Genomic DNA, 22,809 nt, shown 5'->3' with positions numbered 1-22,809 from the left:
CCTCCACCCTCTGGAAAATGGGCAGTTTGGCCTCTGTGGTTCCAGGCACCTCTTTCTGCCTAGGACCCTGCTTCTGACCACTCTCTGCTGTTGGCCATGTTTGCCCACCAGGAACATTGCCCACTCCAGTGGATTGGGTCAGAACACACGGGCCCATGCATTACTTGGGTGCTGGCCAGGCCCAGCCTGATGCCTTCTCAGTTGGGGCCCAACTGAGAGATGGGAGGAAGGGGCCAATGAGGAAGACTGAGAGAACTTGGTGCCTACTGGGCAGGGAGCAAAGACCATCGAGATTGTCCTCACTCCCCTTCCCTTCATTCTTCCTCATCTTAGCCTGAGTGGTCCTGCATGATGGGGACTTGCCATTCCTTGTGGGCAGAGACCCCTGTGTTGTCATCGTAACCTTGGGGCTAAGTGGGCACTGGACCTGGAATGTCATGAGGCTTTCATGAATATTTGAGATCTAACTGGCAAACCGTGTTTGGAAGGTAATTTATTCTTTCATGGACAGACGCTGTGTGTTTTGGGTGATTTCAAGCTTTGCCACATGTTGAGGGAATACAGACCACTCCTCAGGCTTCCACATCCTTTCTTTCCCTCTGTCCGGGAAGAAAGCCCATTTCTAGCCCCTCCCCAGCCCAAGTGACACAAGGTGAGATGCTGGGACAGAGGAAGCTTCCACCAGCTGTTTGTGGGCTGTGCCAATGTGTGGCCCCTGTAGCTGGCTTTGTATTGTGTGGAGGTCATCGGCCCACAGTCCAGTGGTCCTTCCCAGGGACTGGCAAACGGGGGTCCAATCAGTGAGTTGTCCAGCAGAGGGACGGATGGTCCTTTCGTGTGTTGAGGATAGAAGCATCTGGCTCCCGGAGGGCAAAAGGCCTTTTCCCTTGGGCTGCTCCGAAGCCTGGTGACAGGATCCGGCCCGTTATTGGCTGGTATTTATACACACAGCTGGCGTGACCACCCCCCTCTTCCTCCTCCTCCCCAAGAACGTCCCTAATGAGCCCCATAACAGAGCAGCCTGCACAGTGTGATGTAATCCAGCGGTTGGGGGCCAAACAGCCCAGAGCAGCTGGAGTCAGGATCGAGTGTCACGGCTGGGCCACATCGAGAGGAGGAAGCAGCTGTTGGGAGCATTGGGCTGTCTCGGGAGCTTCTTCCCTGGGCTGTCCAGGGGGACTCGCTTGGCCTTCTCCAGAGCCAGGCTCTCACAGGTGGCAGGGGATGGTCCACGGGGGCTGCTGCTTGCCCACATCTTCCAGAAGACATGCTCCTGCTGCCCAGATTTTCCTTGTCCAACATGCACGTACGTCTGACTGCCAAGGGCTTGCTGCGGAATCTCCGGCTCCCATCGGGGTTCAGGAAGAGTGCTTTGATTTTCCATGAAGGTCGGTGCCTCTGCTCTTGCCGGCTTAGGTTTGGGGGTGGCTTGCTGGTTTGCTCATCAGGGACGGCTCTGAGCTGGGGACGGATGGAGGAGAGGGACAGTGTCTGTTCATGGACCGAGGCTTCACTGATTCACCGGCTCAGAGGGCTGCTCCAGGCTCTGTCCTTGGCCAGGCAAGGGGGTCTGGGATGCTTCCTCCTGCCCCCTTTGCTGGGCCTCTTGCGGGCTGGCCTATCCTAGCACCATGCTCCTCCTCCTCCTCCTCCTCTCCTGTGCTTCCCCAGAGGGCCTGGAGACCAGGATCGGTAGTCTTGTTTTCCTTGGCATAGATGGAGGAGGGCTGGATTCCTCCCTGCCCTTAGATGAGAGCGAGATGCCTTTTCTCTCTGGGGCTTGGCAGCCCTGGCCAGGGGTGGGAGTTTCTCAAGAGAGAAGTTGGCCACAGACTTTAGTATGGCAGAATTCTGCTGCTCTCCATCTGTGTTCCATTTAGTCTGTGCTGGAGACAGGATCAAATGTAATATGTTTTGCAGGCTACAGATTGCAAACTGAGCTCTTTGCTTAAGATGCAGGGGCCCCTTCCCCTCATTCAAGATGGCTGGAGCGGTTAGTCAGGGGTGTCTCTTGCCCATGTGGTGGGCGAGCTTCCTCTGATGGTCACAGCACTGACAGGAGCTGTCCCCCAGCCCTGTGGGTGCAGCCATGCACACACACACTGGAATCCTTCCTCTCCTTCTGGGGCCAGATCCTCCCCAGGGCCGACTTTGTTTTTCTCTCTCTCAGCTCCTCCCTGGGGGATGTTTCTGAAGGCTTAGCTGTTGTGCTTCGGGAGCAGGCTTTTTCTCTGGGCCTGGTTCTCCCCCCGCCATCTCCTAACTGTCCCGACCACTCCAAAGTCTGAGCTGGGTACAAATGTGCCACCAACTGCCCCCTCCTCATCTCTCTCTGTGGCCAGGTGTGGCGGCAGGCAGACTTGCCTCTCCTGGTGTAAAATGGAGGTTTCACCTTGAGGACCCCCATCCAGGCTTGATGGCCTTTTACATCAGGGGGTCACAGAGACTGACCTTGACCCCCAGTGGTAACAGCTTCATTTCCTTGGGTTTCAGACAGTCCTGACTCCCTCCTTCCTCAGCCCCTGACAACCCCTCTGATTTGAGTGTACATAAAGACATTTGGCAGGGGGTGGGGGGGGGGGCTCACTTGACTGCAGTTGTGATGATCGGTTTTCTTAGACTTTACCATCCTGCAGCTGGAGGAGCTGGGATCCAGGATAGCTCAGAGGAGACACTGAGAGATTGATTGAGAGATGAAAGTCTTTCTCTGGATCCCTCCTCACTGCCCCTTAGATTATCTGTTGGCCTGGAAGCTTTTGCCTTGGTCTGGGCTGGGCTCAAACCCCCATTCAGGTGAGGGCAGCTGGCCTCTAACACAAGGAGGGCTGCAGCCAGAGTCACAGGGCCTGGGTTCGAGTGATGGCAGTGTCAGGACAAAAGCCACTCGTGATGGCAGAAAGGACTTTCTGTCTACTAGGGAGAAGCTCCTGTTTGCAGAAGTAAGGAGGAAGCCTTTTCTGAGAACCTGCCTGGCTCTGTGGGCTGGCCACCAGTTGAGGCTTCCTAGGAGCTTCAATCGCGCTGGCTGTTTCCTGCACCCTGCCCCCATTCCCCATCCCCATTGGGTGTAGCTGAGTGAGTCAGGAAGAAGGGCCCCTGGGCCCCTGCCCACCTGGCACAGCAGGTGGGACATCTCTCTGCTGCCCAGGCTCAGGCAGGGGCTCCTGCTCTGTTTGGATCTGGCTTTGTGGAGAAGTCTTCCACAGATTTCCTGTCTGTAAGTGCCTTCTGGGCCTGAAATGGCCTGATGCTGGGAAGCCTCTGACCCCCAATTCAGTCTACTGCTGCACCAGTGTCCTAAACAGGACGTGTCTGGGACAGATCTCTGGGGCTGAGCTGGGAGGGACCTTGGAGGCCAGCGAGTCCTGCCTCTGGGGGGCAGAGGACTTGACCAAGGCCCTTCAGGGATGGAGCAGGGGTGAGATTTGAGCCCCGCTGCCCTGACTCCAGTCTGGTGCTGTGTCCCCGGCTGCCTCTCCTCACACTAGTGCTGAGGGGACCCCCGCCGTCCCCTCAGCCTCTAGGCCTACGTCCCTGCGCAGCGATTCTTGAATCCGTGCATCATTCTCTGTTCCATTGGCCACTGCTTAAGCTGGAGCCTCCGCACCTTCCCCTGGATGCTGGTGATCTTAGCCCAGCAGGTCTCTCTCTTCCTGTTCTGTCCCCTCCAGGACAGATGAAGGAAGCTTGAGTCATGCTGGGTCCCTTTCCTGGCTCCCCAAGGCCCAGATTCCTCAGACTGGTAGCCAAGACTGTAAACAGTCTGGCCTCTTCCCTTCCCACCCTTACCTCTTACCCAGATTGAGTCTTCACTCTTGCCCACAGCCACCAACCCTGGTGTTCCATCCATGGGGAGACCCATCGCCCATCACTGCCTGTCAAAATCATACTTTTAAGATTTGGGTAAACTGCCAGAGATAGAGAGAAATGCAGCGATCCTTGCCCGCCATCCCCCATACGTACATGGACATCTATACAGTGACTGGACATGATCTGGAGGGAGGTCCAGGAGCAGACGTGGAGCAGGAGGGTTGGAGAAGGAGAGAGCAGCAAGTGTCCAGCAGGAGAGAGGCATTCACAGCATCAAAGGCTACAGAGAGACTGCCGTTGAGGGGCATTAGGCTTGAGAAAAGTCTGTGGATTGGTCAGAGATTCAGTGCTTTGGAAGGGGCAGCTTCAGCAGCGTGAGGTCAAAAGCCAGAGCACAGGGGGTTCTGAGGAGTGGTTCTGGAGGAACGCAGTGTAGATGGTCTTTTCTAGGGCTTTGGCTGTGAAGGGGAGGAATGACAGCTGGGGGAGGTGTAGGGAGGACCCAGGGGGCAGAATCCTCACCTCATGCTTGGCTCCAGGTGCTCCAGTGGGCAGCTTCTTCTGTAAGACATGCCTACCTCATTGAGCCCCAGTGACCTCCAAAGGGATGCGCTCTTCCATTCAGAAAATACCAGGATGGCTTGTGGGGGAAGGTAGAAGGAGGCTCTCCCTTAAGGAAGTGGCCCTGTTTAATCCCTCTGTGCCCAGGTCCGTTCCCCTGGGCTGTTAAAAGCTATTCTCTGCAGAGAAGGGCCTTGGCAGAGGCCTGTCCATCCCTCTATGCATCACTGAGCTGGAGGCACAAGTTAGCCTACCCGAGTCCCCGCTGTGGGACGGGAGTGGGAACGTGCATTGGAGGAAGCCTCTCCCAGAATCCCCCAGGCCCAGCAGACACGGGTGCAGCAGTCCGTGTGTGAGATGCTGCGTGTCATCTGTGATCTAAATCTGCAGATGGAGCCGGAGCTCTTGGTATGAGCCCCTCTCTCCTCTGACCCCGCCCCTACCTGGAAGGCACACATGTGCAGCTGTACTGGTTTTCTTATTTTATGGTTGAGAGAAATGAAGCTGATTACCTACCACCATACAGTTTATAAATGGCACAGGGCCTTGTGACTCCAAGCCCAGTGCTTTTTCCTGGATACCATGTTCCTGAACCCAAGGTTGGCTTCCATTTCCAAGTTGGGGATCCCTGACCCTCCCCTCCCACCAGGGCCTCTGCCCTCAGGCCAGCTTCATCCCTGCCAAGTTCTAGCCCCTGAGCTCAGCAGCCCCAGATGATCAGCACCTGTGCTGAGGGAGGGCCAGGAGTGAGGCTGCTGGGGCCAGGGGAGGTAGGTGTCTTCACTCTGACCAGCACCTCTCCCTGGGCACTGGTGTCAGCCAGGGCTTAGGAAGGCATCCACCCTGGCCCTCCCTCCTCTCCTCCGGGTCAGGCCAGCCTTGGAGGCTAGCTTACTATTTTTGTGACAAACCTGAAGGAAATGAACAAATGGTACCATGGTTATTGTCGCCACAGCCCAAACATGGTACGTTGCCAGAGTAACAGCCAGCAGGCGTGTGGAGCCAAGCATGAATAAATAAAGCCCATGGCTGCCCGAGTCTGTGCCACCCTTCCTGGGCCCTGGGTGAGCCTTGGGCGTTGAAGGGCACGCCCTCTGAAACCTTTGTACAAGGGCATTGTTCACTCTGAGACCCAGACAAAGCTGGGCTCTGCTGGGTGTGGGCAGCGGTCCAAATCTACCGCACATGCTCCTTAGTGGGGTCGCCCGGAGCAAGTCACTAAACTCCCAGCCTCAGTTTCCTTGTCCGTAAGATGGGTCCAATAATAGCACTTATTTCATAGGGTTCAAATGAAGTAACATGTAAAGCCCTTTGTAAACCTTCGAGCGCTGTATAAACGCTAACCATCAATATTGTCACGTTATTACTCTACTGATCCCTGTGCCATCAGGGTAAATCCTTCCACCGCCCTCCACCTCTCTGTAAGATCAGGGGATAGCACTAGGTGGCTGCTGAGGTCCCTTCCAGCTTGTAGCACACTCCCATGCCTTGGGGGCCCCAGAACATCAGGCATGCACACAGGCACGCACAAGCTGCTGTGTTGGCGTATCTATGTGATGCCTTTCTGGGTCTGAACTCCTTCTGGTATCTGCTGAGCAGTGGGATCCCCGGGGCAAAGGTTATGGATGTTTTAGCTACATTTTTAGCATAATTTCACATCACTTTTCAGGATCATTGGACCCATCCAAAACCAGAAAACTTTTGTGAGATATTTTAATGTGCATTTCTCTTATTTTTAGTGATTTGGAGCAATCTTTCACATTGTTAATAGTTTGTAATTATTCTTTTGGAAACTGTTCCTATCTTTTAACCGCATCTGTGGATGGATGGCTCTTGGTCTTGTATCTGTGCCACTTTCCTACATCCCTTAGATATTAAACCCTTATCAAGTGGAAATTCTTCCTCCCCTATCCACATCTTCCCTTCCCTTATCTTGGCAGCGTTGATTTTGTTTGCCCAAAATGGTCTCTTTTACCTTTTGTGATCCCTTGAGCTGTGAAAGATACCTGACTGTCTTCCTCCTCCTTCCTCTCCCCCTTCTTCAGTAGTGTCTTGTTTAATATTCCAGTCACATGTCTATTCCGGGCTTATTATAGTAGATTGGTCTAACCCTAAATCCGGCCCAGTCGCTGCCCTGTTTTCCTTCCCCCGAGTCATCTGTGTTTGTGACTTTGTCAAGTATCAGATCATTGAGTTCATTCGTTGCTGAGTCCGCTTGGCTGATCTACTTTGTATTTTTTTTAACCAATACCAAATAGTTTTGATGAGCGCCGCTTTATAATATAATTGAGGTCTGAGCGTTCCTATTTGTTTCATTATTTGAGATTCTAGAACTTGTTTTCCTCCAACTGAGTCTTTTTGTTTGGCCTAACTCAATGAAATTATGCCTTTGTTCATTTGCTATAGCACTAAGTCTGTAAATTAACTTTAACTTCATCATTTTTATTCTATTGGCACAGCCCAACCATGTTCAATGAATATCCCTCCAATTATGGATGCCATTTCAGTGTGTTTACAAAGCATCATATTTCTGTTTATTTAAGTCTTGAGACCCACTCCCAGATAGTTTATGTATGTTGTAAGTATTTTTAATGGGACTTTCCTTTCTATTATTTCCTCCTCCAATTTATTATCACTACAAAGAAATGCTCTTGATTTTTGTGGACTTATTTTGTATCTAGCTGTTTTGCCAAAACTATCAATTGTCTCTCTTTGACGGTTCTTTGCAATTTTTTAATTAAACCATCATCTCATCAGGAAATTAGGGGCAATTGTATTTCCTCCTTGTTACTGTTTTTTCCCTCTGGTCTCATGTTCTAATTGCTATTACTAGAATTACGTCAAATAACATTTACTTTACTACTTGGTTTATTTACAAAGCTTCTGTTATTTCCCTATTATAAATAATATTAGCTTTAGGTTTTAGAGAGATACTTTTTTATCACATTAAAAATAGCTCTTCTGTGTCTGTGCTTTGTAGGGTTTTTAGCGTAAATGAGTGTCGTGCCTTGTTAGAGGCCTTTTCTGCACTTACTGATGGAATCTTGAGGTTTAGGGTATTGTTTTGAATATGATAATTCCTCTTAATTGCTTTTCTGATGCTGAATTGTCTCTGTATCACTGATAGAAGTTCTGTTTGGTCATAGCAGATGGTTTTTTGAATATATTATTGCAGTTTTATGCTGGGGTTTTATTTTTTTTTTAATTTTCATTGTTGCCTTTTGTTGATATGGGTATTATTGGGCTATATTTGTCTCATAAAAATGAGTTTTGTGGAATGTTTTCTTTCTCAGTTTTTGGTTATCCCTAACTATTAATTGCATTTAAATGTTTGAGAAAATCCACCAGCAGTTTTAAAAAATCATAGGTCCAGGCATATAATAGGCACTTAATAAATGCTTGTTAGTTGATTGATTAGATCAAGTTACTTGGGGATTGGGTTCCCTTCACCTTTGGTCGTTCCTTTGCATCTGATCAAATTTGTTTTCCTCAGGTTGGATTGGTTACAACTCCACTTCATGTTTTGTTGATTTTGGCATGTTATATTTTTAAAGGTCATTTCTTCTCAATCCTTAGCATATAATTACATATAAAATTCTTTTTATTTCTTCTCCGTTGGTTGTGACTTTACCTTGTTCACTTTTATTTTGTCAGTTTATTTTCCTCCCTCCTCATTCTCCTCAGATTGGCTGACAGCTTTTTGTTAGTCTTTTCAAAGGAGATTTTCATCAACCAATTCTGTAGTCTTTTTGTCTTCCATTTTGTCTGTTTCTCCTTTAATTCTCACCTTTACTTCTTTTAATACATTGTGGATAAACACACAGATTCATATGAAAGCAAATGCTTGTAATTAGGAAGGGAGCAAGGAGGCAAAATGCTGCTGCTGCTGTGCTGCTTCTGCTTTTCCTCTCCCCCCCACCTCCCTTCTTCCCCTTCCACTGCTTCTGCAGCATTGCCTCTGAAATGCCACCATTGTCTTGCTATGATGATGGAAGGAAACTATGAGGAATTTGTTGAAGGCCTCTTCCTCAAGCTCCGAAAAAAACACTGGTGGTTTCTGTGCCCCTGTTGTCAAACCATATCAGCAGAAACTGTTTGTCTCAGAAATAGCTGAGCCTCCAAGCCAGGCCATGATATTACTGTGCCCTGCAGTGTGGAAGGGGTCCCAGGGGCTGCCCACAGTGAGGCCAACTGAGGCCAAGCTCATGGATCCTGCTTCCTAAGTGGGTCATCCCTTGGATGTGGGCCAAGAGGCCTATGTCTGATGACCAGGCTGGCCAGGCAGGTCAGTGCAAGCTGCCCCCCAGGTGGATGGGGATGCCGAGGGATGAATTGTCTAGGCACAGCAGACTGTGGAAGTCATAGAGGGCTGTGAGATGGAGCTGGAAAGGACCCCAGAGGCCGTCAGATCCAGCCTCTTCACTTCGTACCTGTGATATGTCCATTGAGAGAGCGCTCAAGGCGTGCAACAATAGATATTTGGTGTATCAGAGCTGTACGATAAAATGATGCACCAGACACCTCCAGCTCATGGAGAACAAACCTGAGTGTGAGGCCATTAGACCTGGGGTCTGGTGGTGCTCCTTGCTAGCATAGTGACTTCCCAAGGAATAGGTGCCCAGGGCCATGGCATCCCTAAAACCAGAGCTCACGAGCCCCTGCCTTCATGTGTACCTTTAGTAATCAGCCAGTAGGCAGAATTAGTTCAAAACAAAGTCATTTTATGAAATGACAAGGTAAGAGAAATCTCCATAAAACACATTCTCCTTAAACTGGAGTGACCTCGCTAACAAGTAAATACATGTGTGAGTCTCACATGGAGGGGCATACAAGCATAGGGAATCTGTGTAGTCTGGTCCTGCTTCTGATGCCGTGAGGCTGCCGCTGTGTTCTAGGGAAGGTGGCACGGGCCTTTTCCTGACTGCTTCCATCATCTCTGCCTGCTGCTGTGCTAACGCTTGCCCCACTGTGGTTTCTGGTGGCTGCTGCTGCACTGCTGCCATGCTGGTATCTTCACAACCTCCAGTTTCTGGCTCAGCCGAAAGGATTCCTTGGCTCCCTCTTCCCCATGGAACAGCCCCGGATGGCTGGAGGTCTTCTCTCTCTTGTTTTATCATGTACCTTACCTGCCTTTCCCTTGGAGGATCTTGATTCCACCCCTTGGGTACCAAAGCCCATCGCCTTCCCCCAGCTCATTTGGAAGCATTGTCTGGGAGCCAGGAAAAAGCCTCCCTCAGAATTGTGGCCACCAAAGACTCACCTCCCCAGTGCACCTCAAGCACCAGGTGCTGGCCAACAGAGAGTCAGGGTCCAATTGCCCACCCTTACCTTTGGTTCAGTTTTCCCTTTCAATGTTTCCTTGAGCTCCAGGGGTGAGGGTCCTTCCTCTAGAGGTCTCACCTTCGATTATGGGGGGCATTCCAGATGCCTCCTATTTTTCAGTCTCTGAAGGGTCAATAAGCCAGGGAATGGTTACTTGCCCAATAACCACAAAAAGTCTGAGGTCTGAGATTTTTCAGGTCTTGAAGCCTAAGCCTCTTCTCTGATGTATGAGAGAATGCTGGCGAACATGTAGAGGAAACAGAACAGAGAGACACGTGGAGCAGGGGAAAGTCATGGTCTTCTCTACCTGTCTAACCACATTCCTGGCCTTTCCCAGGGGAGCTGTGGCCAGCCCCAGGGCACACCCTGAAGTGCAGGTACCAAGACTGAATCTGCCATTAGGGATCAACAGCAAACTGTGTGCATTCAGCTTTGGCTGGACTGGGCTGGGCATGTGAGGAAGCAAAGATGGAGAAATGTCTCTGGCAGCCAGCCTTCTGAGATGATGGCTCTCAAATGCAAACCCTCTCCTGAGGTCCAGTGTAGTTTCCCCTCTTTCTTACTAGCTGTATGACCTTGGGCAAGTCACTTCCTCTCTGGGACTTCAGTTTCTGTTCTTACCAAGTGCAATACCTTAAGGGGGGCTTTGCTGGACTAAACCAGTCATTCTTTCTGGCCTGAAGCAACTAAGTCTTTATCTGGCTTGTTTTAACTCCTGCAGAGAGGAGACAGTGCTGTGGCTTTGTGGGAGGGTGGAAACACAGAGAGGAACCAAGGTCAACGAGAGAAGAATGCTAGCCAGAGCCTCCCACCCAGCGCCTCTGGACTAGGGTAACAGGCAGTACCTTCATACAGGCAGAAGGCGGCCCTAGAAGAGCTAGCCCGGGTCTTGGGAGTACAGCAGGAGAGGAATCTGCCTGGCAGTGTTGCAACAGCCTCTGGGGGGTGGTCTGGCCTGGCTCCCATGGGGCTGTCCCGGCCTTGGGCACAGTATTGCCCCAGGGTCCCAAAGGATGGAACTGCTCTGACTGTGCATCAGGGCAGCTGGGAGACTCAGGTGTGGGCACCAGGGTTTATGAGGAGAGCCTGGCTTTCCCCCATTGGCCAGGAGGCTGGGAGTTTGTAGTATGGAAAATGTCACGGATAGTTCTAGATAGAGGATAATCCAGAAAAGGGAGCTGGTGCCCGGTAGGACTATGTGCCTCTAGACACTTGTCCTGGATGGGCTACTTTGAATTTTCCTCTCAAAGGGGCAGCTTTGGGTGTGTATCTGTCTTTGTCCTCTTGGCTCTAAGAAGGCCAGGGTTGGGTCTCATCTCCCTCATGTTTCTCTGCACCTAGTAGGTTCTCAATAGTGCTTTTGGATCAAATGAGATCTAGCTGGAAATAGACAGATGCAGTTGATTGGTGGCAATGGTTGTAACTCAAGTGATGCACCCTCCCTGTGACTTGGGAAATTTGTCCGTGGCTGGTGTCCAGGGGATGATGTCACTTAAAATCTAGGCTTAGGGTCAGTTGGTAGGGTCATTTCAGGCTCAGCCTCGCTCAGTAGCACCACAAACATGAACTGTGTCTGGCTGGGATTGGAGGTTGCCGAGAAGCCACGCTAGATGGAGATACACTGGTTTCCTTATCACCCCTGAAGGCCGCTTCCCTACGCTCTCTGCTTCCCCTGAAACCAATATGAGAAGCTCCTTGAGTAGAGTGCTGGGCCTGGAGTCAGGAAGACCCGAGTTCAAATCCAGCCTCAGACACTTACGAGCTGTGTGACCCTGGGCAAGTCACGTAGCCTTTGCCTGCCTTGGTTTCCTCATCTGTAAAACAGAGACACTAATAAAGGCTCTCTCCCAGGATTGCTGTGAGGAACAACGGAGATCCTGTTTGTGAAGCGTTTAGCACAGTGCCTGGCATATGTGAGAGTTAGCTGTCATCATCGTCATTAAGAGGCAGATGGCCCACGCTGCCCTTGCCCTGGTGACTGTGTGAACCCAGGTTCATCAAAACAGGAAATCGGCCTGTTCTTTCCTCCTTTCCCACGACCTCTTCCCAGCCTCCAGATGTCAGGGATGGCGACGTCCAATAGTGAGTGGGTCGTGAGCTTTCCGGAGGAGGGGTGCGCCCCTCCCTGGGTGTCTCCTGGGCCTCCGTTCTGTGGGACAGAATCAAAGGAAAAGATTTTCCGGCTTCTGGGGGACTGCTCTGACCAGAGCCTTTGGGGCCATTTGAATGCAACAAACATTCATTAAGCAGCTACTGCATGCCAAGGAGAGATGCTGGGTTAGGCTGGGGGCTGTGGCCATGAAGGGATCTTTCCTTTGTCCTGGTATCCCCAGGCCTAGCCCAGAGCCTGACCCAGAGTAGGTGCTCCTCCATGAGTCTTTGGGAGACATGAAACCCCCTCCTGGTCTCCTCCCATCCTAGGCTGTTCCCACCCACCCAAGTCTTGTTGTGATGGGCGTTGCCTTCCTGTGCCTGGTCCAAGACTCACGCCCCATGGGCCTGTGTCCAGACTTCTGCCCCCCCACAGCCTGCACATGGAGGGTTGGGTCTGATCTTCGTTCATGGTGTCCTGCTGACTCTCCCTTTCCATGGCCCCCTTGGGACTCCTTCTGAGGGCCCTGTTTCCAGGGGTCTGGCATAACTGGTGGGTGGACTCCTAGGATCAACGGCCCCCTCTCTTCCCATCTGTCCCCTTTCTCCCGTAGCCTTAATGAGCTTGGTGGGTGTTCCGAATCCCCCTCTGCCTTTAAGGAGAGAGCCTTTCCTGATTCCCCCTCCTGTGGCTGCCCTCCCTCGCAGGCTACCCTGCATCTTCCTTGGTGACTCTTTGTATACAGCACAGACTCACATCCTGCTTGCCTCCCTCCGTAGGGACAGTTTCGTTGAATCCTGACCCTGCTCCCTAGCACACAGTAGGTGTTTAATACAAGCTTGTTGATTGCTTGCTATAATGAACCCTTAAGGACCTTCAGGCCCCTCTTTCTCACCCCCTGACCCTGGACTCATCCTTTAACTTGGTGTCTTAGACCCATTGCTTACTCAGTTTTGTCACCTCAGTCACCATAACATTTCACTCCCCGTCATTACTCCAGTTCAGGCCATTGTCACCTCCTAAGAGATGGTTGCAATGTCCTCATTGGTCCCTCTCCAGTCTATTGAACACACGGCTGCCAAAATGAACTTCCTTAAGAAGGCATCAGGCTGCGTCACTCCCCGCTCTGGGAGCCCCCAGGACTCCCTCTGACCTTGACCCGGTCCTCTACGGCTCCAACGCTCCTTTCCAGGCTTGTTGCACAAACCGCCAAATGATCTATTCTCCCCAGACTCGGTATCCCATCTTCTCCTCCTCTGGGGCCTCGGCCTGGCTGTCCCCCTGCCTGGAACGCTCTCTGTCTTGGTGCCCCCTCTCGGAATCCCTCATCTCCAGCAGGATTCACCAGATCTCACCTCCTCTAGAGGGAAGCCTTTCTTGATCTCCTAGCTGGTAGCGGCCCATCCCTCCTCAGGTTATTAAGTGTATACTTGCTGTTTTCAGGATTCCTCCCCCTAGGAGAAGTGCATGTTTGTGTCCAGACTCCTAGGAGAGGGAACAGGGAGCAAAGGTGGACCAATGCATGTCGCGACAGAATTGTAGCCCGTAGGAGAGGGAATGAGCTTATCGAGGGCAGACCTTCCCTCATTTTACAGAAAGCACAACTGAGGAGAACCCAGGAAGTTGAGGTGACCTCTTCATATGAGGAGCACTTGAAGGAACTGAAGTATTTGAGGGGCTCCCACATGGGGGTAAGGAAAGGCTGGTTCTCCCAGGAGCAGTGGGGGACATTGCAGAGAGGCTGCTTGGGGCTGGTGCCAGTCAGAGCTGCCCCAGTGTGGAAGGTGCTATCCCTTGGAGGGCTTAGGGCATTCATCAGGAGGGTCAGGGCTACAATTCCTCTGGGGTGCAGGATGGAGCTAGGTGGCCCCTCCACCTAGAGCTGGACCTCAGATCTGCATTTGCTCCCTCATAACTCCAGTCCTCACCTCCTCACCTAGGCGTCCATCAGTTCCTTGCTTGCCAGGGGCTTCTCTGGCACTGAGGAGTGACCAGGGTGGTGCCTTGGTCTTTCCCCATTTCACTGGGTGATGTGATTAGATGGGTGTTCTGAAATGAAAGTGTTGTCTCCATTGCATTTTAAATGAGAAACCCTCAGGACCGGTTGATAGTATCTCTGAAACTGAAGGTGTTTTATTCCCCCTCTTTTCTTTTTCAGTTGAAAAGGGTAAACAGAGGCATCCTCCAACATCATGCAGCCAGCCCCAGGCTACTCCCGATGCTCTCTCTACTGAAAAGGCCCTGGGATTGGCCTCCTATAGAGCAAAATGTGAGCACCAAGGCAAGGTCATCCTGCACCTCAAGCAACTCCTCACAGGAGGGAACCGCAAGTTGGAGGCATTGGCCGTGGTCGTCCAGCATCTGCTGTCAGAGGTAGGACAGCAGGCAGCTGTGGGAGGGGGTGCCAGGGAAAGATTCCCACATGAGCACCGGTGACTTTCCCTCCTGCTCCCCTGAGAGCTGGGCATTCTGAGCAGGATGACGTCTTTGATCAGTGCCCTTGCCAGAAATGGCAAGATTTGTCATGTCCTTGTCTTCTCCACCCTCACTCTCTTTGTATCAAACCTGTGCAGGTGGAGAGAGACCTTGTTCTTGTCCTTGCCGTAGCCTGCCAGGGTTGAAGGTCTGTATTTCTGTTTGAAAAATTTTGGTATTTCAGAGGTTCTGGGATTGGCTAGGGCTGAGTGGTTCAGGGTCATTCACCCCTACTTATGCTGTACCCTGACCTTCCATAATTTGTCCACAGACAGTCTCCCCAGGGCATAAAGATCGGACTCTGGGCTAGAGGTTGGAGAAAACAAAGTATTTTTCAACAACTGTGTCTCCCATCATAAAGAGATGCTGCCATCCTCAGAAGTAAATTCTTTGGGAGAGGCCAGTCGTAGATTTTTGTGTCAGACAATCAATGTCATTCCTGAGAGCTGTGATCTATTGGCATTTTGTGGCCTGTTTCATTCCCAGCAGAGCTATGGTGCTGTGTCTTTGAGAGGTGTGCTTGTGCTGGGTCATCCTAGGGGAGGCCCCATCCTCCTCAGACAGTCTTATGGTTCAATGAGCTCTGATTAAGCTGTATTTGAGGAAAGCAGTGTGTCCTCTGAACCCTTGCCTCTGATGGGGCAGCGGAGTGTTACTTGATTTTGGAGATTAGCAGGTTGTGGGGATCTTTATGGAGATGTCTTTCTCATCCCAGAGATAAAGGCTACAGGTGATCCTAACCTGGGGATGAAAATCATGTATCCTTCAGTATTTGGCTGTGTCTTTTAGACTTCAATGTGCATCACAGCTTCGGGATGTATTTGAAAATTTATCATTCAAGGTTAATGAGGCCAAACTCCCCACACACACACACCCCCACGTTGGAACAAATAAAAAATATCTCCTCTTCCTTATCTATTTTTGGAATAAATGAAATGGGCAGCCTGCTGAGAAATTTTATAATTACAGGATCATTGATTGAGAATTGCAAAGGAACCTTGGAAAGCCCAGTCTCCTCACCTTAGGAGGGGACTGAGGCTGACAAGGAACTTGACCAGGGTTGCACAGGCAGAACCGTGGGTCACAGGCTCATAGCTTTAGAACCCAAGTGGACTTTGGGGACTATGGAATCCAGCCCTTTCGTTTAACAGAGGAAGAAACTGAAGCTCAAAGAGATTGTTCAGGGTCAGACTGTGTCTGAAGCCATGTTTGAACGCAGGCCTTGTGGGTGTCAAGCCCCCCAGAGTCTGTCATGTGGTGCATACTTAGCGCACCCACTTTGGGTCAGGCACTGGGCTAAGCACTGGCAGGTAGGTAGGCTCCCACAAACTACAGTGCTAACTGGGAAGAAAGTCCAGGAAGGATGGGAAGGGCTTGGGAATGAAATTCTGAAGACCCAAAGGGAGGTGCTTCCAATAAAGAAGAAAAATAAGGTTTGTGTGAAGAGTGCAGTGAGACTGCGCAGGGACTGGCCAACTAACTTAGATCTCACAGAGGATGGCTATGAGGCGGGCACTGGAGAATGACCAGGAGAGGGAGGTCCTGTCAAAGTGGCATTAGGAAGCCTAAAGCTCAGGATGAGTGGAGGCTGACAGGGGAAACTGAGGGCAGGAGAAAAGAGGAGTGTGTGTGTGCGCGTGCGTGTGTGCATGTGTGTATCTGTGAGCTACGTTAGAAATGAATGGAAAAGCCTTCATTGAGTGCTTGCTGTGTGCCCAGCTCTACAAATAGAATGGAGGCAGTCCCTGCTCTAGGGTACCTCAGACTTGAATTGGGAGAGATGACATGTGGAGGAAGGCTCACCTATGAGGCAGAGGCAGGAGTCCTGGAAGCCCTGAGGAGCTGTAAGCAGGTCAGATAATGGTGCCAGGGCCCTCCAGGGTGCGTCGGCAGGGCAGATGGTAAGACTCCGTCTCACCTGAAGGAATGGCACTGTCGGCTGCCATGTTGGCCAAGCTTGGGAAAAGTTAAGTTCCCTGGGTTGAGGGGGAAGGTGAGGTTGGGCTGGTGGGAGCAGCCCTCAGTGCAGCTGAGCCTCCCTGACACCCAGCCATCCAGAATGGCTTCTGATTCCAGCCTGGGACCAGGGGGGAGGATGAAGGGAGCAGTGATAACTGGCCAGGGAGAGAAGGTACAGCCAAGTGCCATCTTTGTGTTCTCTGCAATATAAAATGCCCTTTGCCCTGGAGAGGACAGGATGGCCTTGCCTAAGTAGGAGCTGCCACCCAAGATAAATAGTGAGACAGACTGACAGAGAGCACAAGCTGAGAGCCATGGGAGGATTAGAAACCCGAAGAACCTCTCCCCGTCCCCCTCCATCCCTCTGGGCCAGGATACTCCTACTTTGAAGATGCCCCAGAGGCTGATGAATTAAAACTGGGCCAAGGGTTCATGAAGTCCTCAAACTTTAGCGTGTGATCCCTTTGGGGAAGGGATGGGGAGAGGAGTGTTAGAAACTAATATCAGGGAAACCCAGGAAGCCAGTTTGTGTGAGGCCCTCCCTCCAGCAAGCCTGGGCCAAGGACAGACACCTCCTCCTAACAGAGACCTCCCGTGGAATCCAAGTCCTGCATCTCCATAGAAGGCTCTCTACTCGGTATCTATCTTGTACTTACCTGTAGAGGTTCATGGCATCTCCACCATTAGAAGGTAAGCGTCTTGAGGACCGACCGGAGTGTTACTATTTGGTCATTGTATCTACAAGGCCTGGATCTCAGTAAATGCCTGTTGATGGCATGATTGGGCCGTGTAGGAGACAGAAAGCTCTTAGAGGAAACCAAAGAGAAGGAGGAGAAAAATGACCCTTACCTTCGCCAGAGCCCCACGGAGGGCGGTGTAACCACACCCTTGGCTAGCCTTGGGTAAGGTGGCCAAAAGCTTGATGGGCTCTGGGGACCCCAAGGGAATCTCCGGCATGTTTTCCATAGTTGTCCCCCAAGTCTGGAATGATCTCCCTCCTTCCTTCCACCTCTTGGTTTGACTGGCTTCCCTCAAATCTCTGCTCAAGTCCTTCCTCGGCCCCAGCCTCCAGTGCCTTTATGTCATATCTTTCTTGTTTGTACATCGTTGTGGGCATGTGGTCTCCCCGTTAAACTGCTTTTTGCCTTTCTTTATATCCCGAAAGCTTAGCACAGGGCCTGGCACATAGTAGGCGCTTAATGAATGTTTGTTGACTGACTGCAGTTGTATCATACCTGCAGCTCCCCAACTATAGGGGATGAGGATGATGCGGTGCTCCCTGAATCTGGACGCTTCCTGAGCACTGGATGCCCAGCCCCTGGACTGACGGGCTACTATATTTCCTTTGTGTTTTGGGGTTATTTTGATGAGTCTGAGGGTCACCCTATCTGGACAGACAGACTATGTGCAAAATGAAGAACCAGAGGCATCCAACAAAGTTTTTAATTGTGTGCAGGGTTATCCTGATATGACTTAACCCTTTATTAACCCTCAGCCCTATGCTGACCCCTTTACCTGATCTCAGATGACTTGCCTGTTTCTGCAAGTGGAGGGTGGTCTTCACATGCTACAGCATCTCTAGAAGTGGGGAGCCTGAGGGGAAGGGGAAGGATCCTTTCCCTGAGTATCTGCTGGGATGATTCTTGGGGGGACCCTCAGGCACAGAAAGAGTCCAAGTTATAAACTAAAGGTTCTAGCAGCAGCTCGATCGGGCAGCTGGTGGAGCCCTGGCGTGTGCCCTGTCAACTCTCATGCGCTTCCCCCACTGTCATGTGTTGCCACAGCCCCTGTGCTACAGGACAGCTCCCAGCCACTGGGGTTACTGATGCTCTGCCTGCAGACTGAGCGACAGGTGTGCAGGCCTCCTAATGAAATCATAGCTCTTCATGCCCCCTGGAGCTGCTCATCATCTCCTTAATGCAGGAGGCTATGGATGTACCAGGCCAAAGCAGGAGCATTCTCTAGGGTCTCTGCCATCTGAGGGTCCTCAGCTCTGCATTGTACACAGAGCTTCCTGTGTGGGTGCAGCCACTTAAGCCAGGGGCCAGGAAGGGCCTCAAGGGCCTTGAGAAGGGCCTTTGGGGAAAAAGGAAAAGAAGGTGGAATCAGTGGAATGTTTAGAAATGCCCAGAAGAGAACGGAAGGAAATTCTGACAAGCTGGACAGCTTAGAAAGGAGGGTGGGATAACTTGTTACATATTTGAAAACAAGCCCTACACAATGGGCTTATGCAATCCTTACTTCCAGTTCTTCTTTCTGCAGGGAAACTTTCAAGTCCCGTATTTGCCAGGGTCAGAACAAGAAAATATTTACATTAAAATCTTGCCTGGAAAGACCCAGAGTGAGACCCCATCAGCCAGCCTGGCTGCCCTTGCTAGGCAGGCTCCCTTCTGTGCCCTCCTAGCCTGGTGGCCCTTGCTGGGTAGGTGCCCATCTTTGCCATCCTAGCCTGGTGGCCCTTGCTAGGCAGATGCCCTCCTGTGCCCACCCAGCGCTTGGTTCCCAGCCTGGCGGCCCTTGCTAGGTAGGTGACCTGTGCCCACCCTGCGCTTGGCTCCCAGCCTGGCTGCCCTTGCTAGGCAGGCTCCCTTCTGTGCCCTCCTAGCCTGGTGGCCCTTGCTGGGTAGGTGCCCATCTTTGCCATCCTAGCCTGGTGGCCCTTGCTAGGCAGATGCCCTTCTGTGCCCACTCAGTGCTTGGTTCCCAGCCTGGCGGCCCTTGCTAGGTAGGTGACCTGTGCCCACCCTGCACTTGGCTCCCAGCCTGGCTGCCCTTGCTAGGCAGGCTCCCTTCTGTGCCCACCCAGCGCTTGGCTCCCAGCCTGGCGGCCCTTGCTGGGTAGGTGCCCATCTTTACCCTCCTAGCCTGGTGGCCCTTGCTAGGTAGGTGACCTGTGCCCACCTAGCGCTCAGCTACCAGCCTGGCGGCCCTTGCTAGGCAGATGCCCTTCTGTGCCCACCCAGCGCTTGGTTCCCAGCCTGGCGGCCCTTGCTGGGTAGGTGCCCATCTTTACCCTCCTAGCCTGGTGGCCCTTGCTAGGCAGATGCCCTTCTGTGCCCACCCAGCGCTTGGTTCCCAGCCTGGCGGCCCTTGCTAGGTAGGTGACCTGTGCCCACCCTGCGCTTGGCTCCCAGCCTGGCTGCCCTTGCTAGGCAGGCTCCCTTCTGTGCCCTCCTAGCCTGGTGGCCCTTGCTGGGTAGGTGCCCATCTTTGCCATCCTAGCCTGGTGGATGCCCTTCTGTGCCCACCCAGCGCTTGGTTCCCAGCTTGGCGGCCCTTGCTGGGTAGGTGCCCATCTTTGCCATCCTAGCCTGGTGGCCCTTGCTAGGCAGATGCCCTTCTGTGCACACCCAGCGCTTGGTTCCCAGCCTGGCGGCCCTTGCTAGGTAGGTGACCTGTGCCCACCCTGCGCTTGGCTCCCAGCCTGGCTGCCCTTGCTAGGCAGGCTCCCTTCTGTGCCCACCCAGCGCTTGGCTCCCAGCCTGGCGGCCCTTGCTGGGTAGGTGCCCATCTTTACCCTCCTAGCCTGGTGGCCCTTGCTAGGTAGGTGACCTGTGCCCACCTAGCGCTCAGCTACCAGCCTGGCGGCCCTTGCTAGGCAGATGCCCTTCTGTGCCCACCCAGCGCTTGGTTCCCAGCCTGGCGGCCCTTGCTGGGTAGGTGCCCATCTTTACCCTCCTAGCCTGGTGGCCCTTGCTAGGCAGATGCCCTTCTGTGCCCACCCAGCGCTTGGTTCCCAGCCTGGCGGCCCTTGCTAGGTAGGTGACCTGTGCCCACCCAGAGCTTGGCTCCCAGCCTGGCTGCCCTTGCTAGGCAGGCTCCCTTCTGTGCCCACCCAGCGCTTGGCTCCCAGCCTGGCGGCCCTTGCTGGGTAGGTGCCCATCTTTACCCTCCTAGCCTGGTGGCCCTTGCTAGGTAGGTGACCTGTGCCCACCTAGCGCTCAGCTACCAGCCTGGCGGCCCTTGCTAGGCAGATGCCCTTCTGTGCCCACCCAGCGCTTGGTTCCCAGCCTGGCGGCCCTTGCTGGGTAGGTGCCCATCTTTGCCCTCCTAGCCTGGTGGCCCTTGCTAGGCAGATGCCCTTCTGTGCCCACCCAGCGCTTGGTTCCCAGCCTGGCGGCCCTTGCTGGGTAGGTGCCCATCTTTGCCCTCCTAGCCTGGTGGCCCTTGCTAGGCAGATGCCCTTCTGTGCCCACCCAGCGCTTGGTTCCCAGCCTGCCGGCCCTTGCTAGGTAGGTGACCTGTGCCCACCCTGCGCTTGGCTCCCAGCCTGGCTGCCCTTGCTAGGCAGGCTCCCTTCTGTGCCCTCCTAGCCTGGTGGCCCTTGCTGGGTAGGTGCCCATCTTTGCCATCCTAGCCTGGTGGCCCTTGCTAGGCAGATGCCCTTCTGTGCCCACCCAGCGCTTGGTTCCCAGCCTGGCGGCCCTTGCTGGGTAGGTGCCCATCTTTGCCATCCTAGCCTGGTGGCCCTTGCTAGGCAGATGCCCTTCTGTGCCCACCCAGCGCTTGGTTCCCAGCCTGGCGGCCCTTGCTAGGTAGGTGACCTGTGCCCACCCTGCGCTTGGCTCCCAGCCTGGCTGCCCTTGCTAGGCAGGCTCCCTTCTGTGCCCTCCTAGCCTGGTGGCCCTTGCTGGGTAGGTGCCCATCTTTGCCATCCTAGCCTGGTGGATGCCCTTCTGTGCCCACCCAGCGCTTGGTTCCCAGCTTGGCGGCCCTTGCTGGGTAGGTGCCCATCTTTGCCATCCTAGCCTGGTGGCCCTTGCTAGGCAGATGCCCTTCTGTGCACACCCAGCGCTTGGTTCCCAGCCTGGCGGCCCTTGCTAGGTAGGTGACCTGTGCCCACCCTGCGCTTGGCTCCCAGCCTGGCTGCCCTTGCTAGGCAGGCTCCCTTCTGTGCCCACCCAGCGCTTGGCTCCCAGCCTGGCGGCCCTTGCTGGGTAGGTGCCCATCTTTACCCTCCTAGCCTGGTGGCCCTTGCTAGGTAGGTGACCTGTGCCCACCTAGCGCTCAGCTACCAGCCTGGCGGCCCTTGCTAGGCAGATGCCCTTCTGTGCCCACCCAGCGCTTGGTTCCCAGCCTGGCGGCCCTTGCTGGGTAGGTGCCCATCTTTGCCCTCCTAGCCTGGTGGCCCTTGCTAGGCAGATGCCCTTCTGTGCCCACCCAGCGCTTGGTTCCCAGCCTGGCGGCCCTTGCTGGGTAGGTGCCCATCTTTGCCCTCCTAGCCTGGTGGCCCTTGCTAGGCAGATGCCCTTCTGTGCCCACCCAGCGCTTGGTTCCCAGCCTGGCGGCCCTTGCTAGGTAGGTGACCTGTGCCCACCCTGCGCTTGGCTCCCAGCCTGGCTGCCCTTGCTAGGCAGGCTCCCTTCTGTGCCCTCCTAGCCTGGTGGCCCTTGCTGGGTAGGTGCCCATCTTTGCCATCCTAGCCTGGTGGCCCTTGCTAGGCAGATGCCCTTCTGTGCCCACCCAGCGCTTGGTTCCCAGCCTGGCGGCCCTTGCTGGGTAGGTGCCCATCTTTGCCATCCTAGCCTGGTGGCCCTTGCTAGGCAGATGCCCTTCTGTGCCCACCCAGCGCTTGGTTCCCAGCCTGGCGGCCCTTGCTAGGTAGGTGACCTGTGCCCACCCTGCGCTTGGCTCCCAGCCTGGCTGCCCTTGCTAGGCAGGCTCCCTTCTGTGCCCTCCTAGCCTGGTGGCCCTTGCTGGGTAGGTGCCCATCTTTGCCATCCTAGCCTGGTGGCCCTTGCTAGGCAGATGCCCTTCTGTGCCCACCTTTGCCATCCTAGCCTGGTGGCCCTTGCTAGGCAGATGCCCTTCTGTGCCCACCCAGCGCTTGGTTCCCAGCCTGGCGGCCCTTGCTAGGTAGGTGACCTGTGCCCACCCTGCGCTTGGCTCCCAGCCTGGCTGCCCTTGCTAGGCAGGCTCCCTTCTGTGCCCACCCAGCGCTTGGCTCCCAGCCTGGCGGCCCTTGCTGGGTAGGTGCCCATCTTTACCCTCCTAGCCTGGTGGCCCTTGCTAGGTAGGTGACCTGTGCCCACCTAGCGCTCAGCTACCAGCCTGGCGGCCCTTGCTAGGCAGATGCCCTTCTGTGCCCACCCAGCGCTTGGTTCCCAGCCTGGCGGCCCTTGCTGGGTAGGTGCCCATCTTTACCCTCCTAGCCTGGTGGCCCTTGCTAGGCAGATGCCCTTCTGTGCCCACCCAGCGCTTGGTTCCCAGCCTGGCGGCCCTTGCTAGGTAGGTGACCTGTGCCCACCCTGCGCTTGGCTCCCAGCCTGGCTGCCCTTGCTAGGCAGGCTCCCTTCTGTGCCCACCCAGCGCTTGGCTCCCAGCCTGGCGGCCCTTGCTGGGTAGGTGCCCATCTTTACCCTCCTAGCCTGGTGGCCCTTGCTAGGTAGGTGACCTGTGCCCACCTAGCGCTCAGCTACCAGCCTGGCGGCCCTTGCTAGGCAGATGCCCTTCTGTGCCCACCCAGCGCTTGGTTCCCAGCCTGGCGGCCCTTGCTGGGTAGGTGCCCATCTTTGCCCTCCTAGCCTGGTGGCCCTTGCTAGGCAGATGCCCTTCTGTGCCCACCCAGCGCTTGGTTCCCAGCCTGGCGG

At 53.9% G+C, this 22,809-nt stretch overlaps 1 protein-coding gene across 9 annotated transcripts in view; it reads left to right on the top strand.

Moving 5' to 3' along the window:
- MTUS1 (microtubule associated scaffold protein 1) overlaps positions 1 to 22,809 on the top strand; it is a 120,893-nt gene that overhangs the window by 74,002 nt on the left and 24,082 nt on the right. For 7 of the 9 annotated variants that reach the window (XM_036762908.1, XM_036762905.1, XM_036762907.1 and 4 more), the window contains one exon: positions 13,944 to 14,158. In XM_036762908.1, the coding sequence (XP_036618803.1) occupies positions 13,944 to 14,158 (215 nt within the window). Of the gene's footprint in view, positions 1 to 1,025; positions 1,389 to 11,728; positions 11,776 to 13,943; positions 14,159 to 22,809 lie in introns of those variants that run through there. The other 2 variants (XM_036762912.1, XM_036762913.1) reach the window with 2 other exon arrangements.

Source organism: Trichosurus vulpecula, chromosome 6 (genome assembly GCF_011100635.1).
Source record: "Trichosurus vulpecula isolate mTriVul1 chromosome 6, mTriVul1.pri, whole genome shotgun sequence".
In the NCBI taxonomy this organism is placed as follows: domain Eukaryota; kingdom Metazoa; phylum Chordata; class Mammalia; order Diprotodontia; family Phalangeridae; genus Trichosurus; species Trichosurus vulpecula.
This window is presented reverse-complemented; position numbering and strand designations above follow the sequence as displayed.